Genomic DNA, 16707 nt, shown 5'->3' with positions numbered 1-16707 from the left:
ATATGCTAATCTGCAAGTTTAATGAGTCGTGCCACCATAGCAACATTTCACCTAAATGAATGAAGGGACACTTTCTATTGTTCGACTATTGGGACATGTTTCTCTGCAGTATTAAACCCAACATGATATCACTGTGTTTTCTTTAGTTTCATGATCTGTGGATGATATGATTTGCATGCTTTCCTTTTTTGTAGGAAGTCATTGCTGCTTCAATACAGAGCACTATGTTGATTGATCAGCTCATGGATCCTCTCTGAGACTGTGAGAGAGAGAGAGAGAGAGAGAGAGAGAGAGAGAGAGGAGGGAGCAAAGAATACAGCAGAAGGCAGTCATTCAAGACAAGTTTAAAGGAAACACCTGGAACGAGGGACTGGGGAGGTGACACTGACACGCAAGAGAGGACAAAGCTCACCCTTCTTTCATCCGAGTCTTCCTGTTGTGGAGGATGAGTGCTGTCTTTGCTAAACTGGACCCCAGGAGAATTGAGTGGGAGTCGTCCTGGTATGGACTCTACTCACGAATCCTGCGCACCAAACCTGTGGACTCCATGCAGGAGGGCCCAGATGACCTACATGGCACCAGACTAGCCCGTGTGCTCACTACAGTGGATCTGGTGTCACTCGGGGTGGGCAGCTGTGTGGGCACTGGCATGTATGTGGTTGCCGGGCTTGTTGCTAAGGAAATGGCAGGACCTGGAGTGATCTTGTCCTTCATCTTTGCAGCTTTGGCGTCCATTCTGTCAGGTGAGACTTAATGACTTTTGACAATTTATGAACATTTTGCATTTAGAGCGTCAAAAAAATCACTGCTGGTGCTTTAATATAAACCGGCCTCTCATCTTTCTAGTCGACTTTACAATTGCATTTTTTACATTTCTTCATATGTGCCCTGGAGGGAGCGATGTCTGTAATTTTGGGCAGCTGTGCTGAGATTTTCATTGCTTTATTTAGATCAAATTCTTCCAATTTAAGTCTAAAGTTCATGAACCCACAGCAATAATCTATGCTTTATGGGGTCTCTCAACTAGCCTTTAGCAGTTGTGATTTGGCAAAGTATTTTATTTAAAAAGAATTGATCACGGAGTCACCCAGACCCATCAAGACCCAGTTCTACAAGACTGAGGATTGTCAGTCCAAGAACCAGGCTATCCATCTGATTGAACTGAAATGGAGTAATAAAATAAAATGATTATAAAAATAATACAATGCTGAATTTCTGTCGCATTTACTGGATTTAAAACACCAAACAATCAAGTTTTCACCTTGTCTCCAACACCAAAAAAAGTTATTTACGCAAAAAAAAAAAGATTTACGCAATTTAATTAATAGTAAAATTCCATCAAACTGAATTAAATAATCCTTACGTAATTTAATTGAATAATTGATTGTTAAATTATTCAATTAAATTACATAAGGATTATTCAATTTAATTAGATGGAATTTTACTATTAACTACATTTCGTAAATCTTAAAAAGTGAAGATTTGTAATAATTATTCTTTATTAATAATAACAATAATCATTTCTACATACACTGATCAGGCATAACATTATGACCACTGACAGGTGAAGTGAATAACACTGATTATCTCTTCATCACGACACCTGTTAATGGTGGGATATATTAGGCAGCAAGTGAACATTTTGTCCTCAAAGTTGTGGCAAAATTGTGATGGCTAGACGACTGGGTCAGAGCATCTCCAAAACTGCAGCTCTTGTGTGTTCCCGGTCTGCAGTGGTCAGTATCTACCAAAGTGGTCCAGTGGTGGAAACAGTGGTGAATCGGCGACAGGGTCAGGGTTAGGGTTAGGCTCAAGGCACATGGAGAGTGAAGGCTGGTCCAATCAAACAGAAGAGCTACTGTTGCTCAAATTGCTCAAGAAGTTAATGCTAGTTCTGATAGAAAGGTGTCAGAATACACAGTGCATCACAGATTGTTGCGTATGGGGCTGCAGTCCAGTCAGTGTGTCCATGCTGACCCCTGTCCACCGCCAAAACGCCAATAGTGTGAGCATCAGAACTGGACCACGGAGCAATGGAAGAAGGTGGCCTGGTCTGATGAATCACATTTTCTTTTACATCACGTGGATGGCCGTGTGTGTGTGCATTGCTTACCTGGGAAACACATTACACCAGGATGCACTATGGGAAGAAGTCAAGCCGGCGGAGGCAGTGTGATGCTTTGGGCAATGTTCTGCTGGGAAAACTTGAGTCCTCCCATCCATGTGGATGTTACTTTGACACGTACCACCTACCTAAGCATTGTTGCAGACCATGTACACCCTTTCATGGAAATGGTATTCCCTGCTGGCTGTGACCTCTTTCAGCAGGATAATGCGCCCTGCCACTAAACAAAAATGGTTCAGGAATGGTTTGAGGATCACGAGTTTGAGGTTTTGACTTGGCCTCCAAATTCCCCAGATCTCAATCCAATCGAGCATCTGTGGGATGTGCTGAACAAACAAGTCCGATCCATGGAGGCCCCACCTCACAACTTACAGGACTTCAAGGATCTGCTGCTAACATCTTGGTGCCACATACCACAGCACACTTTCATGGGTCTAGTGGAGTCCATGCCTCGACGGGTCAGGGCTGTTTTGGCAGCAAAAGGGGGACCAACACAATATTAGGCATAACTCATAATGTTATGCCTGATCAGTGTAAATTATAAATATAAATAATTTTACACTGCCAATAAAATATAAAACATGGTAAATGTTTACTATATATTATGTTTCCATAATAATGATATAATGAAAACACATATGCTGAGACCAAAGTCATGTCTAAAAATATTCAAAATGACTTTAAAAGTATTGCTCTATAATGTACTTGTCAAACAGCTAATCTCAGGACTTTTCACACAGGGGTCTGCTATGCTGAGTTTGGAGTGAGAGTGCCTAAGACAACAGGCTCTGCCTACACCTACAGTTATGTCACAGTGGGAGAATTTGTGGCCTTTTTCATTGGCTGGAATCTCATCTTGGAGTATCTGATTGGTACAGCGGCGGGGGCCAGTGCACTGAGCAGCATGTTTGATTCTTTAGCTAATCACACCATCAGCCGCTTCATGATCAACCATCTTGGAACAATGAAGGGCCTGGGTGAGTGTCTTTCATTGTAATGATGCTTCACAAATTGCTTGTGTGGTTTATGGGGTCTCGATGTTCATCACACAGCTCACTTGTTTGTCCATGCATCTCATATCAGGTAAAGGAGAAGAATCTTATCCAGACATGCTGGCTCTGCTGATCGCTATGTTGGTGACGGTGATTGTGGGTTTAGGGGTGAAAAACTCTGTGAGCTTCAATAATGTGCTGAATGTTATTAACTTGATCGTGTGGGTCTTCATGGTGATTGCCGGACTGTTTTTCCTTTCTGGAGCCAACTGGGAGGATGGGAGGTTTCTGCCCTATGGCTGGTCAGGGGTAAGAATGTTACGTAACTGTAGGGGAGAAAATGCATTACTCTATTTGTCTTTATTGAATGTGATGATTAGCAAAATGACCTTCTATAGAGATCAATAAATATTATATGCTCTTTATAGGTCATGCAAGGAGCTGCAACCTGTTTCTACGCCTTCATTGGCTTTGATATTATCGCCACCACAGGAGAAGAGGCCAAGAGCCCAGACACTTCCATTCCATATGCCATAACAGCCTCTCTCATCACATGTCTCACGGCGTACGTCTCTGTGAGTACAGTGACTCCTCTCATACCCCAGTTCTTAACTGTGAACTTAATTCATTATGTTTAACACAATCATTTTTAAAACGTTTACCAAATACGACACATACGTTACTGTTCTGCTCTCTAAAGACTTGTGAGATCAATCATGATTATGGAGTTCCTTTACATAACTGTCACAATTATCTTGCTGGTTGGGGCTTCTCAGGCAGTATTCTCAGATAGATAGATAGATAGATAGATAGATAGATAGATAGATAGATAGATAGATAGATAGATAGATAGATAGATAGATAGATAGATAGATAGATAGATAGATAGATAGATAGATAGATAGATAGATAGATAGATAGATAGATAGATAGATAGATAGATAGATAGATAGATAGACAGACAGACAGACAGACAGACAGACAGACAGACAGACAGACAGACAGACAGACAGACAGACAGACAGACAGACAGACAGATGATAGACAGACAGACAGTTAGATACACAGACAGACAGTTAGATACACAGACAGACAGATAGATGATAGATAGATAGATAGATAGATAGATAGATAGATAGATAGATAGATAGATAGATAGATAGATAGATAGATAGATAGATAGATAGATAGATAGATAGATAGATAGATAGATAGATAGATAGATAGATAGATAGATAGATAGATAGATAGATAGATAGACAGACAGTTAGATAGACAGACAGACTGATAGATAGATAGATAGATAGATAGATAGATAGATAGATAGATAGATAGATAGATAGATAGATAGATAGATAGATAGATAGATAGATAGATAGATAGATAGATAGATAGATAGATAGATAGATAGATAGATAGATAGATAGATAGATAGATAGATAGATAGATATACAGACAGTCAGATAGACAGCCAGACAGACAGTTAGATAGACAGTTAGATAGACAGACAGACAGACAGACAGACAGACAGATGACAGACAGACAGACAGACAGACAGACAGACAGACTGATAGATAAATAGATAGATAGATAGATAGATAGATAGATAGATAGATAGATAGATAGATAGATAGATAGATAGATAGATAGATAGATAGATAGATAGATAGATAGATAGATAGATAGATAGATAGATAGATAGATAGATAGATAGATAGATAGATAGATAGATAGATAGATAGATAGATAGATAGATAGATAGATAGATAGATAGATAGATAGACAGACAGTCAGATAGACAGTTAGATAGACAGACAGACAGACAGACAGACAGACAGACAGACAGACAGACAGACAGACAGACAGACAGACAGATAGATAGATAGATAGACAGACAGATAGATAGATAGATAGATAGATAGATAGATAGATAGATAGATAGATAGATAGATAGATAGATAGGGATAGATAGATAGATAGATAGATAGATAGATAGATAGATAGATAGATAGATAGATAGATAGATAGATAGATAGATAGATAGATAGATAGATAGATAGATAGATAGATAGATAGATAGATAGATAGATAGATAGATAGATAGATAGATAGATAGATAGATCCACAATATTCCAGTTTACATTGAACATTCACACAGTTCAATGAATCGTTCAAGCATTTCAGAGCTGGTCTTTGATGTAAGTTTTCTCACTTCAGAGGTCCAATCCTGATCCCTAAAACTAAAGACCTTTTTCAAATATTAATCTAAATTCTGGAAGCGATTTTTCTTTTGCCCTCCTGAGACAAATTACATGTGTCACATGTGCTCTCTTACTTTACAATGGAATTGGATGATTCATTCTACAACATCCATCCACAGCCACACCTATAAATGAGATCTGCAAGCGTTTTCTGGAGGACATTTCATGCAATGATTTGCACATTTATTTGACAAACTGCCAAATAATAAACACTTCACCTGTTTATATTTCTTAGGTGAGTGTGATTCTGACATTGTTGGTGCCATTTAACCTGATTGATGGAGATGCCCCGCTCATGGAAATGTTTGCCATTCATGGCTTCGTGGCAGGGAAGTATATTGTAGCCGTGGGTGCTGTCGCAGGACTCACTGTCAGCCTGCTGGGATCTCTGTTCCCGATGCCCAGAGTCATCTATGCCATGGCGGGAGATGGTCTGCTCTTCAGGTACATGAGTCCCTTTCAAGGGAAGTTAGTTCACTCGGCAGCCATATTTGCAATGCCTCCGGGCATCCAAGACAAACTCCTATCTATTTGAATTTAAATAACATTCAAATCAAATCAGCAACAAAATCTGACAAGATTTTCCCAAAAATGTTCTTATGCGCCAATAACATTAAATGTTTGTAAATATAATTTCATGCTGGTTCAGCCAATTGCACATATGCAGTCCTAAGAGTGCGAATCTCAGGTTCCTATGAGAAATGGAGCTTCTAACAGCAGCTAAAATGATGCAATAACTTTATCAATAGAGTGCAACAGTTGGGTTCTAGAAGTAAAAATTTATTTTCTTCTTAGGGGAATAATTTTTATCAATAACTTATAAACATTTAAAGACAAACCTCTTTTCTTCTTGTTATGCTCATATGCTTATTTACAGAAATTACAACCCAAGTTTGCTTGTGTGTATGCCAGGTTCCTGTCCTTTGTGAGTCCCCACACAGAGACCCCCGTGGTGGCCTGTGTTGTATCGGGGTCTCTGGCTGCTCTTTTGGCTCTCCTGGTGAGTCTGAGAGACCTGATCGAGATGATGTCCATTGGCACGCTGCTGGCCTACACGCTGGTGTCGGTGTGTGTGCTTCTTCTGCGATATCAGCCTGATAGAGACGGCTTCACCAGTTTCCTCACTGAGGAGGAAGAGGAGGAACGGAAGAGGAAAGAGGAAATAATGGCGGCTAGTGAGAAAGACATGAATTCACCTTGTGGAGAAGGGTATGCCGACAACCCCTGTGGGGCCAAGAACCTTCCCTCCAAAGGGGATGACGAAACGCTGATTGAAAAGTCGGATTCTGGGGGCTACCAGTCGGACAGTTCTGGCTTCGGCGTTGGAGAGAATGGGATTGAGGCGGACGACTCCAACAGTCTCCTGAAACGCATATTGGGGTCTCAGTATTACACTATGCGGATGCGTTTGGGCCTGCCGAATGTGGGTGATAGGCCCACTCCTGCAACAGGACGTACTGTTACTTCCTGCGTCCTCCTTTTCTTCATCTTGACCTTCTTTCTATGGATGCTCGTCATCTACGGCTTCGACCGGGTTTCAGGAGGAGCCCGCTGGGCAATATTGCCTTTTATAACGACAATAGCTGTCCTCATGGTTACTTTGTTTGTTATTATTCTTCGGCAACCTGAGAACCCTAAAAAGCTGCCTTACATGGCGCCCTGTGTGCCCTTTGTGCCCACAGCTGCCATGCTGGTGAACATTTACCTCATGCTCAAACTATCCAGCATCACCTGGGTGCGCTTTGTGGTGTGGTGCTTACTAGGTAGGCAAGGTCTTCTCTTTATATATGCTCCATATATTCACAATCATCTGCCAATGTATGATAATATTCTGTTTATTATAAGTGCACGTTAAAAGTCTCATCTGCCGCTTTACGTGCTTTAGTTCTTTAAAGTCGAATGAATTCTGATTGGCTGTTTTATTGTTCACCATCTGGAAGAAAAGTGATTCCAACAATATCGCTCTTCGGTGCTATGTTGTGGATTTCCCTATTCTCATATAATCTAAACATTTATTGAAATGTATTATTCTAGGTATGATGTGAATGGGCCTTACCTGACCCCATCTCTTCACCCTACAGGTGTGCTGATCTATTTTAGCTATGGGATGTGGAACAGCTCCCTGGAGCTCAGCGCTAGAGAGGAAGCAGCTCACGCCAGCTCTTACCAGAGGTATGACACGGAGGTCGACGACAGCTTCAATGTTGATGAAGACCTCCCTCCTCAGGAGGAAGAAGAGGATGGACAGTACCAGGGCTGGGCGGCTGAGGAGCGTGGCTATCAGTACCAGCAGCAGTATGAGGAACAGAGACCATCCGACAGTCACAATTACAGAAGTAAAGGCAGGACCAATAAAGGCTTTGAGGAGCTGGTCAATGAAGAGTATTCACCGGAGTGAGTACTATAGACTAAACTGTTGTCGAAGTAGAGGTTGGATTTGGGTGACCATGATTTTTCCAAATAGAAGATGTTCCTGGATCAATGAAATCACTGACAAAAAAGAGTTTTTTAAATTAATTTACCGCAACAGTAACAAAGCCGAAATGAAAATATGCATGGCCATTAATTAAAACATACTGTTGACAAAAATATAGAGAGAAGAGTAACACCACGGCAAGGATTCTAAAAGAAAAAATTATCCTATGCATAGAATAATGTAGGATATAAGTATGAGAATAATATAAATATATTACAAACTACAAATTGTGAATGCAAAAGTGAACCTGAACTAAGTGATGTACTAAAACATGGACAATGATTAAGTAAACCAAAGGGTTTAGTCAACTAAAATGTTATTTTTGTTGACTAAAATTATTAGCCATTTTAAAGTAGGGTTAATTTGAAAGTCGCAATGAATTGTAAGTAGCGAAAGATATATATTTTTTCCATATTGTGACACATCCGAGTGAATGGATTATCGAAAAATAACAAAAAATTATTGGTGGGGACTTGATTCTATCCATTGTTTGTTGATTGGACTCAAGCCGATCTGAATATGAGCTAGCATTCGATTGTAAGAAAGGGGTGGAGTTTAAGCGGACGAAATGTTTGGAGAAGTCCTTTATACGTAAATTCGAGTTATGACATTTTAAATTGTTGAATTGAATTGTTCACAATAAGATCATTAACATGCATTTAGAAAACAGATTTGAATTTTCATTTCATGCCAACTTTAACTAAAATTATGTAAATGAGTAAGTGACAACGTAAAAAAAGATTTTAGTCAAAAGACACAAACTATGGCTAGACAAAAAATGGTGTAAAAACTTTTAGTTAAGAACTCATGAAACTAGTTGGGTAGTTAATGGTTAGGGTTAGTACTATACCTACTAGTCTCAACAAAAATGTTAATCCAGGAACACGTTCTACTTTACAAAATCAGTCACTGATGGATTTCCTAGGTTTGATAGTGTTGTTGATCATGTCTCACTAGTTATTAAAGCATTTTAGAGTGTATTTCTTTGTGAAAAAATATTTGTTCTTAAACAGGTTTTTAAATGCATTTGCACCTTGTGATAGATAAGTGACTTATCTAAAGGGATGTTTAGACCAGTTTTTTTATTGAGGCTTAATAAGTGCCTTTAAATAACCCCTTCTTATGGAAGCTTTTTTTTCAGCTACAGAATAAAACTATAATTACGACTTTTTATCTCACAATTGCGCATTGACTTTACATTTTTTCTCAGAATTGCGTAATATAGGTTAGTCGCAATTGCAAATTATAAAATCAGAATTGTGAGATATAAACTCGCAATTGACTTTGAGTTGTAAAGTCCAATTCTAAAGGAAAAAAGACTGATAGTATTGAGAATTTATATCTCATTATTCTGACTTTATAACTCGCAGTTGCGTTATAAAGTCTGAATTACATTTACATTTACGCATTTGGCAGACGCTTTTATCCAAAGCGACTTACATTGCATTCACGATACACATTTTACATTTGGTCAGTTCTTGCTTTCCCTGGGAATCGAACCCATGACTTTGGCGTTGCTTGCACCACGCTCTATACTGTTTGAGGTACGGAAAGCTTTTTTACAAGATATAAAGTTGCAATTGCACGTTATAAAGTCAGAAATGCGTGATATAAAGTCGCAATCGCGTGTTATAAAGTATAAAGTCAGAATCGTGAGTTATAAAGTCAGAATTGCGTGATATAGTCGCAATCGCGTGTTATAAAGTATAAAGTCAGAATCGTGAGTTATAAAGTCAGAATCGTGCCTAATAAAGTCAGAAATGTGAGTTATAAAGTCAGAATTGAGTGATATAAAGTCAGAATCGTGAGTTATAAAGTCAGAATTGCGTGATATAAAGTCAGAATCGTAAGTTATAAAGTCAGAATTGCGTGATATAAAGTCGGAATCATGAGTTATAAAGTCAGAATTGAGTGATATAGTCGCAATCGCGTTTTATAAAGTATAAAGTCAGAATCGTGAGTTATAAAGTCTGAATCGTGCGTTATAAAGTCAGAATCGTGAGTTATAAAGTCAGAATCGTGAGCTATAAAGTCAGAATCGGGAGTTATAAAGTCAGAATTGCATGATATAAAGTCAGAATCGTGAGTTATAAAGTCAGAATTGCGTGATATAAAGTCAGAATCGTGAGTTATAAAGTCAGAATTGCGTGATATAAAGTTGCAATCGCGTGTTAAAGTCAGAATTGCGTGATATAAAGTTGGAATCGTGAGTTATAAAGTCAGAATCGGGAGTTATAAAGTCAGAATTGCGTGATATAAAGTCGCAATCGCGTGTTAAAGTCAGAATTGCGTGATATAAAGTCAGAATTACGTGATATAAAGTCAGAATCGTGAGTTATAAAGTCAGAATTGCGTGATATAAAGTCGCAATCGCGTGTTAAAGTCAGAATTGCGTGATATAAAGTCAGAATTGTGAGTTATAAAGTCAAAATCGTGAGTTATAAAGTCAGAATTGCGTGATATAAAGTCAGAATCGTGAGTTATAAAGTCTGAATTACGCGATATAAAGTCCCAATTGCATGCTATAAAGTCAGAATCGTGTGTTATAAAGTCAGAATTGCGTGATATAAAGTCAGATTTTTTAGAGAAAAACGCAATTGTGACTATTCAGACTTTATAACTCACAATTCCGACTTTATATCATGCAATTCTGAGATCAGAAAAATCACAATTACCTTTTTAATTTTTTATTCTGAGGCGGAAACAAGCTTCCATACCTTCTTAATAGTATTCTTCTAAAATCAAATATAATATCTTTCTGAAGTGAGCTGCTGTTTCAGTGTTGGATTTAAATTTGCACAGTATTCTTTTACTCTGAGATATTACTTTGATCCTAAAACCAATGCTCTCCATATAAAAAAAACCCTCACGATGCCTCCATATAAAGCAAAATCCAATGCAAGTTGTTACTACATGAGCAGAACCCCCCTAAAGATGCATTGAGTGGACTTTTCACCTTACATCATCTTCACAGCTGTGTTTGATCTAAAATCCCAAGCACTCCCTTGAATTTCAAGGGGAAATATTATGATTGGCTCCCTGTGAAAGCTTAATAGTTCTCAAAATATTTTGCGACATCGATATCAAATTCTTTCTATGTTGGTTTGTAGAAATGTCTCACTTTTGTGGTTTCACCCTTGTTTAGGTTTGCACAAGGATATTTACATTTCTTCCCTACAGCTATGTGCGTAAAATCATTCTGATTCAGAACACATGTAAATACACAGAAATCAAGAGTTATATGTTTGAGAAGAATATACAAATATATTTCAAATGAAATATTAAAAATTAATATATTTTACAAGCACAAATGGAGTCTTTTTTGTCATCATCAAGCCATAACAATAATAATTTGCATTTTAAAAAGAATATTTTGTGGGTTCATGTTTTCACTCAACATGCATAACATAGTAGACATTATGTGAAGTATTATGTCCTCAAACTGCCAAAGAACATATAAAATAATACCTTACCACAGTAAATCAATCACGACCATTTTAGGGCCGAAAAAATGACGCGGTTTCCTGTTACAGATATTTTTTCTCAAATTTCATAAGCTGATTTCCTAGGAGGTTGTGTGCAGGATGCTGTGAGACGCTCTCCAGGAAAACATCTGGTCCTTTTAACACACATGTTTCCTGTCTATCTGTCTGTCCGGGTGTACATGCTGTCGTAAATGTTGGCATGAACTAATAAGCTTAGGCACAACTTGTTAAGTAAAGAACGTGTTCAAATAATGTCACTGGAAAATAAAATACAGGAGCAAAATGAATACTGTGTGAATAGTTTGACTCACACAATCATCTATGAAACAACATGCCTAGGGAAGAACTGAGAGAAGTTTCCCTTTGGATTCATTTCAACGTCTGTTCAAACAAAGCCTTTAATGTTCAAACGTCCGCGAGCACAAGTTTCCACCGAATTCTCTGTTCCCTCCAAATCACATGTTTGCAGTCAAACCATGGCAGTAGAAAACAAATTCTTCACATATTTCATTGAAGTGTGTGAGCTTGCATGCATGTGTGTGTCCAAATTTTGAGGTAAGCTCGTCTTATCCAGTGTGTCTTCGCTCTCACACATGTGCGCTCTTGGCATGACTGCTTATAGGAGGGCCAGAGTTGGTAACTCCACTGTGTTTTGAGTAGTAGTAGTGGTTTTCAGGATTCTGAGTTGGGCTGTCGCCCCTTGAGCAGCAAACCATCATCGAGCTGCCAAAAAAACAGAGGGCTGAACCGACCCAGCCAGCATACAAGGAGAATCCAAACGACATCAGGCCGTCCTCATGAAGCACTCCAATAGGGAACCACACCGTCGACACCATCCCACACAGAGCTGAAACAAAAGGAAGGGCACCATAATCATGGAGAATTACAGACTGACTTACAAGCATAAGATTAGAAGTTTTATCAGTGTTTGCAGAACTGCAAACCACCCCAAAACACCTGTATCAATGGGTCAGACAGCTGACCATGACTGGCTCTTCCCACTCTAACAGGATGTAGGAAATCTGGATGTTATACAGTTACTTCAGTCAAGGACATTTTCAACCCTGTATGTTGAAAGCATGATTTCAGGGAGGATATGAGCGAATCAATTCTGGAGTAACACACTATAGTGGGTTGTTTACAGGAAATGGTATCATTTGAATGGGTCCCGATGACTGTACTAGGAATGGTACACAATTGCTATGGGTTAAACACATTTTGGTAAAAACTAAAACTTACAATGATGGGGTTGAATAAGTGTAGCACTTTAGACAAGGTTCCAGGTTTGTTTTTGCAGGGAAACAAAGAACAATTTTGGGTTCCTACAAACCCAATTTTGGGTTCCCAAAAGTTTTCACTATAAATAACCTTTTGTGGTTCCATGGATGTTAAAGATTCTTTATGAAAGCAATCTTCAGTTTTAAGAGTGTAGGCTTAGTGTTACTGATGGTAAATATTACTTTAAAATGTTGAATCCACATACACTGCCTGGCCAAAAAAAAAGTTACTGTTTGGATTTAATGCTTAAAAGTCTATGATTGGATCATTATTGCAGTGATTATTATGTTTCTAGCATGTTATATGTTTGGCAACAGTTCTTTTAACCCTAATTGATGGTGTTTGAAGCTTTTCATTTCTTAAACAACCATGTAGGAGGACACACCATGGCCATATTCCAGAATGACAATGTCAAGATTCATCAGGCTCATACTGTGAAAGAATGGTTTGGGAGGGAGCATGAATAATTATTTTCACACATGAATTGGCCCCTTAAATTCATTTTAAGTCTTTGGGATGTGCTGGTGGAGACTTTACAGAGTGCTGGACTCTTGCATTGTCAATCAGAATAGTTTTTGTGCGCAAAAAAAACCCCTAAATAACGACTTATATAGTGATGACCGATTTCAAAACAAGGCATCATGAAGCTTTGAAGCGTTATGAATCAGCGAGTCAAATCATGATTCGGATCGCATGTCAAACCGCCAAACTGCTGAAATCACGTGACTATGGCGATCCAAACCGCTGAATCAACTCACTGATTCATAACGCTTCGAAGCTTCAAGATGCATTGTTTTGAAATCGGTCATCACTATATAAGTCGTTTTTAGTTCAGTACGCTTTGTCTAAACCCCAGTGACGGGTAGGTTTAGGGGCGGGGTATGAGGTAGGTAATTCGTAAGAATTCATAGGCTACTAGTCAAATACGTACGATTTAGCAAAATTTGTTCACTAATCCAGTTCTCATGTTCATTCACTGAATCAATGATTCGGGAGGTGGGATATAATGACCATATAAAAAGGTTATCCTATGACTTGAGAAGACTTGGAGTACAGCACACAAACAGTGTGAGCTACTAATTTTATGATATTTCATATTTCAAATTTTATGCTGGTTTTGTTTCCTTTTCAATCTTGAAAGCATCAGCCCCCATTCATGCATTGAAAAGAGCGACTAGCACATTATTCATTATTTTTGAGTTCTAGAACTCAAAGAAGAAAGCAAAACAGTTTTTTTTTTTTTTTTTTTACAATCGCTAGGACCCATTTCTCAATACGTAGGTCTTTTTTTTTCAAAACTTTAGTTCTTCTAACATACTTCCACCTTGGCACAACAGTTCATTTCACATTCAAAATGCACTAAAACTACCAAAACTCCATTCTTTTCTCAAATCAACTCTTTCTTCCATAACACTAGCAAAGCTTTTCAACCAACAAACACACTTTGTCAGTCATAAAACGCAGACCTAAAAAACACTAACATCAGGTAGCATTATACAAAGATTTCAATGATTATATCAATGATTTTCTTTTGTAAAAAATGTCTTTACAAAACCAGAATGACACTCTCTACTGCTTATAATTCACTGTGGTTTATGTAACATAGTCAATGTTTACATTACAGTACAAAATTATTCCTAAGTTTACCTCTTTTGAATGGACGGCAATGTGTAGGTGTTCAGTTACATCTAGTTTCTTAGATCTTTTAGATTCAGAATATATAATAATATGGTATTAAAAGTCTTATTGATTTTCACACTTAAGTTTAGCAGTTTTGAAAAGAGTATGTAACCGTGCAAATTGGCCTGTAGGCTGTGGTACATAAAGTTTTCGTGGAGTTCGTGCCTAAGTGAGAAAACAATTCATGTAATTTGAAAGATGTTGTCATTGAATCCATTTTGTGCCAAATCAATAATAAATGATGCACAGTTTCTCTCACATAGGCTGATGTTGTGATCACTGTGTGAAGAGTTTTGAAAAAGTGACCTAGGTATTGAGAAATGGGTCCTAGCGATTGTAAAAAAAAATAAATAAAAATGAACCAAAAACCCATTTTTCACCCAAAAATGAAAATTCTGTCATCATGATTATTTACTCACTCTCAAGTTGTTCCAAACCTGTATGAATTTATGTCTTCTGCTGAACACAAAGGGAAGATATTTGGAAGAATTTTCGTAACCAAGCAGATCTCGGCAGCCATTGACTAATATTTTCCTTTGTGTTCAGCAGAACAACGAAATAGATACAGGTTTGGAACAACTCGAGGGTGAGTAGGCTAAATGATGATAGAATTTTCATTTTTGGGTGAATTATCCCTTTAAGAAATGGCCATTGAAATCCCAATAGTCGTTTATACAGACAGACAGATAGATAACTCACATATGAACATTATAAGTAGTCCTCCTAGGACTGCGCGTCTGTGTTTGGTGTCGTCGGTCTCTTGGCTCAGTTTGACGCAGGGCATCGCCAACAGCACGAGCGCCAGAGCGGGCAGGCCGAGCAGAGAGGCGGAGACCATCAGAGCGCGAGACGTCTGGATGTAAGCTGGATGTATCAAAATATCATATCCGATCCTTTACATTATGTTTCAAAAATTCATGCGACATAACTTTTAAATGCCTCACATAATATTCTGGGAAAACAAATAAGAAAAACTAAACTAAATGGTGAATTTTTTTAATCCATGCATGAAAATGAATGCATACAAACAAACTATTAAAAAAAAAAATCTCTCTCACCTGGTATTTCGAGGATTTGGTTGAGTGAGATGCAGTGATAGAGAGCAGTAGAGATGACGCACTCTGTCCACAAGCCCTTGGTCTCCAGCTCATCCATCTTCCTGCAGGTGTGCATGCCGTACTTACAGGTCACCACCCAGTCGTTTGTTGAAGTCGCTATTATAATACCAGTCCAGCCGATACAGCTCATTAAAAACCCACAGAGCAGGCGACAGCTATTAGACATTCTGACTGAATGTAAAATGTGCAAGAAAATGTTTACTGAAATATGCTCTTCAAGCCAAAAACATTAATAGCTATTTAAAGTTCACGAATCCTATATAAAACGCATTCTGGAGAAGATTAGAATAAGAGTTTGAGTATGGAATGTAAAACAACCCATTTGGTAAATTTACTTTTTATAGTGGACGTGCCCAACAGAACTTTCAGCCAATCAGAAGAAAGCCCTGGCTGAGACGTCACAATGGCAATCCCTCAAAACTTGGGAGAATTGAGAATAACACCCTTTGATTTATTACAGCATTAATATGTCTCTGCTCATATTTTCTCTGCAGTGTTATAGTAATTCAGCCTATTACCAAACAACAACAAAAATCATGGTATTATTTTACAAAATACAACAGAACCATAACTATTTTAAAATACTTTCTAATAAAGTATGAAATTACCATTTTGTGTGTGAATGCCATCTAGTGGGTTATGCTGTCCAACACAATTTTTTGACATCATGAACAAATCTGTGCGTTCTATCTCATGCCAAGCTCAGTGAAACTGTACCAAATCAGAGAAAACATACAGCCAGAATATTTGATCAACAATATCATGTACATACATCATTGACCAATCAGGCATAACATTATGACGGGTGAAGAGAATAACATTGATTATCTCTTCATCACGGCATCTATTAGTGGGTGGGATATATGGTCAGCAAGAGAACATTAGAAGCAGGAAAAATGGGCAAGCGTAAGGATTTGAGCGAGTTTGACAAGGGCCAAATTGTGATGGCTAGATGACTGGGTCAGAGCATCTCCAAAACTGCAGCTCTTGTGGGGTGTTCCCGGTCTGCAGTGGTCAGTATCTATCAAAAGTGGTTCAAGGAGGAAACAGTGGTGAACCGGCGACAGGGTCATGGGCGGCCAAGAATTGTTGATTCACGTGGGGAGTGAAGGCTGGCCCGTGTGGTCTGATCAAACAGACGAGCTACTGTATCTCAAATTGCTCAAGAAGTTAATGCTGGTTCTGAGAGAAAGGTGTCAGAATACAAAGTGCATCGCAGTTTGTTGCGTATGGGGCTGCATAGCCGCAGACCAGTCAGGGTGCCCATGCTGACCCCTGCCCACCGCCGCAGG

General features: G+C 38.5%; 2 protein-coding genes across 2 annotated transcripts; one reads left to right on the top strand and one right to left on the bottom strand.

Moving 5' to 3' along the window:
• The first annotated feature begins 324 nt into the window (after positions 1–324).
• Positions 325–8298, top strand: slc7a14b (solute carrier family 7 member 14b). The gene is made up of 7 exons (XM_079805846.1): positions 325–743; positions 2866–3102; positions 3209–3426; positions 3546–3692; positions 5614–5822; positions 6291–7141; positions 7460–8298. The coding sequence occupies exons 1-7, from the start codon at positions 446–448 to the stop codon at positions 7774–7776; spliced, it is 2277 nt and encodes a 758-aa protein (XP_079661972.1). The 5' UTR covers positions 325–445; the 3' UTR covers positions 7777–8298.
• Positions 8299–11101: 2803 nt separating this feature from the next.
• cldn11b (claudin 11b) lies at positions 11102–15760 on the bottom strand. Its single transcript, XM_079806957.1, has 3 exons — positions 15356–15760; positions 14997–15161; positions 11102–12186 (listed from the first exon to the last, which is right to left on the bottom strand). The coding sequence occupies exons 1-3, from the start codon at positions 15579–15581 to the stop codon at positions 11927–11929; spliced, it is 651 nt and encodes a 216-aa protein (XP_079663083.1). The 5' UTR covers positions 15582–15760; the 3' UTR covers positions 11102–11926.
• Positions 15761–16707: the final 947 nt, after the last annotated feature.

This window comes from Gobio gobio (assembly GCF_949357685.1).
Source record: "Gobio gobio genome assembly, chromosome: 23".
In the NCBI taxonomy this organism is placed as follows: domain Eukaryota; kingdom Metazoa; phylum Chordata; class Actinopteri; order Cypriniformes; family Gobionidae; genus Gobio; species Gobio gobio.
This window is presented reverse-complemented; position numbering and strand designations above follow the sequence as displayed.

Excerpts from the sequence above, each read along its gene's own strand:
- slc7a14b (XM_079805846.1), top strand. The coding sequence starts at position 446 with ATGAGTGCTGTCTTTGCTAAACTGGACCCCAGGAGAATTGAGTGGGAG. Across the intron at positions 5,823-6,290 it reads GGAGATGGTCTGCTCTTCAG|GTTCCTGTCCTTTGTGAGTC; the intron begins GTACATGAGTCC and ends TGTGTATGCCAG. Across the intron at positions 7,142-7,459 it reads TGTGGTGTGGTGCTTACTAG|GTGTGCTGATCTATTTTAGC; the intron begins GTAGGCAAGGTC and ends TTCACCCTACAG.
- cldn11b (XM_079806957.1), bottom strand. The coding sequence starts at position 15,581 with ATGTCTAATAGCTGTCGCCTGCTCTGTGGGTTTTTAATGAGCTGTATC. Across the intron at positions 15,162-15,355 it reads CCAAATCCTCGAAATACCAG|CTTACATCCAGACGTCTCGC; the intron begins GTGAGAGAGATT and ends TGATACATCCAG. Across the intron at positions 12,187-14,996 it reads ACTACTTATAATGTTCATAT|CTCTGTGTGGGATGGTGTCG; the intron begins GTGAGTTATCTA and ends CTTTTGTTTCAG.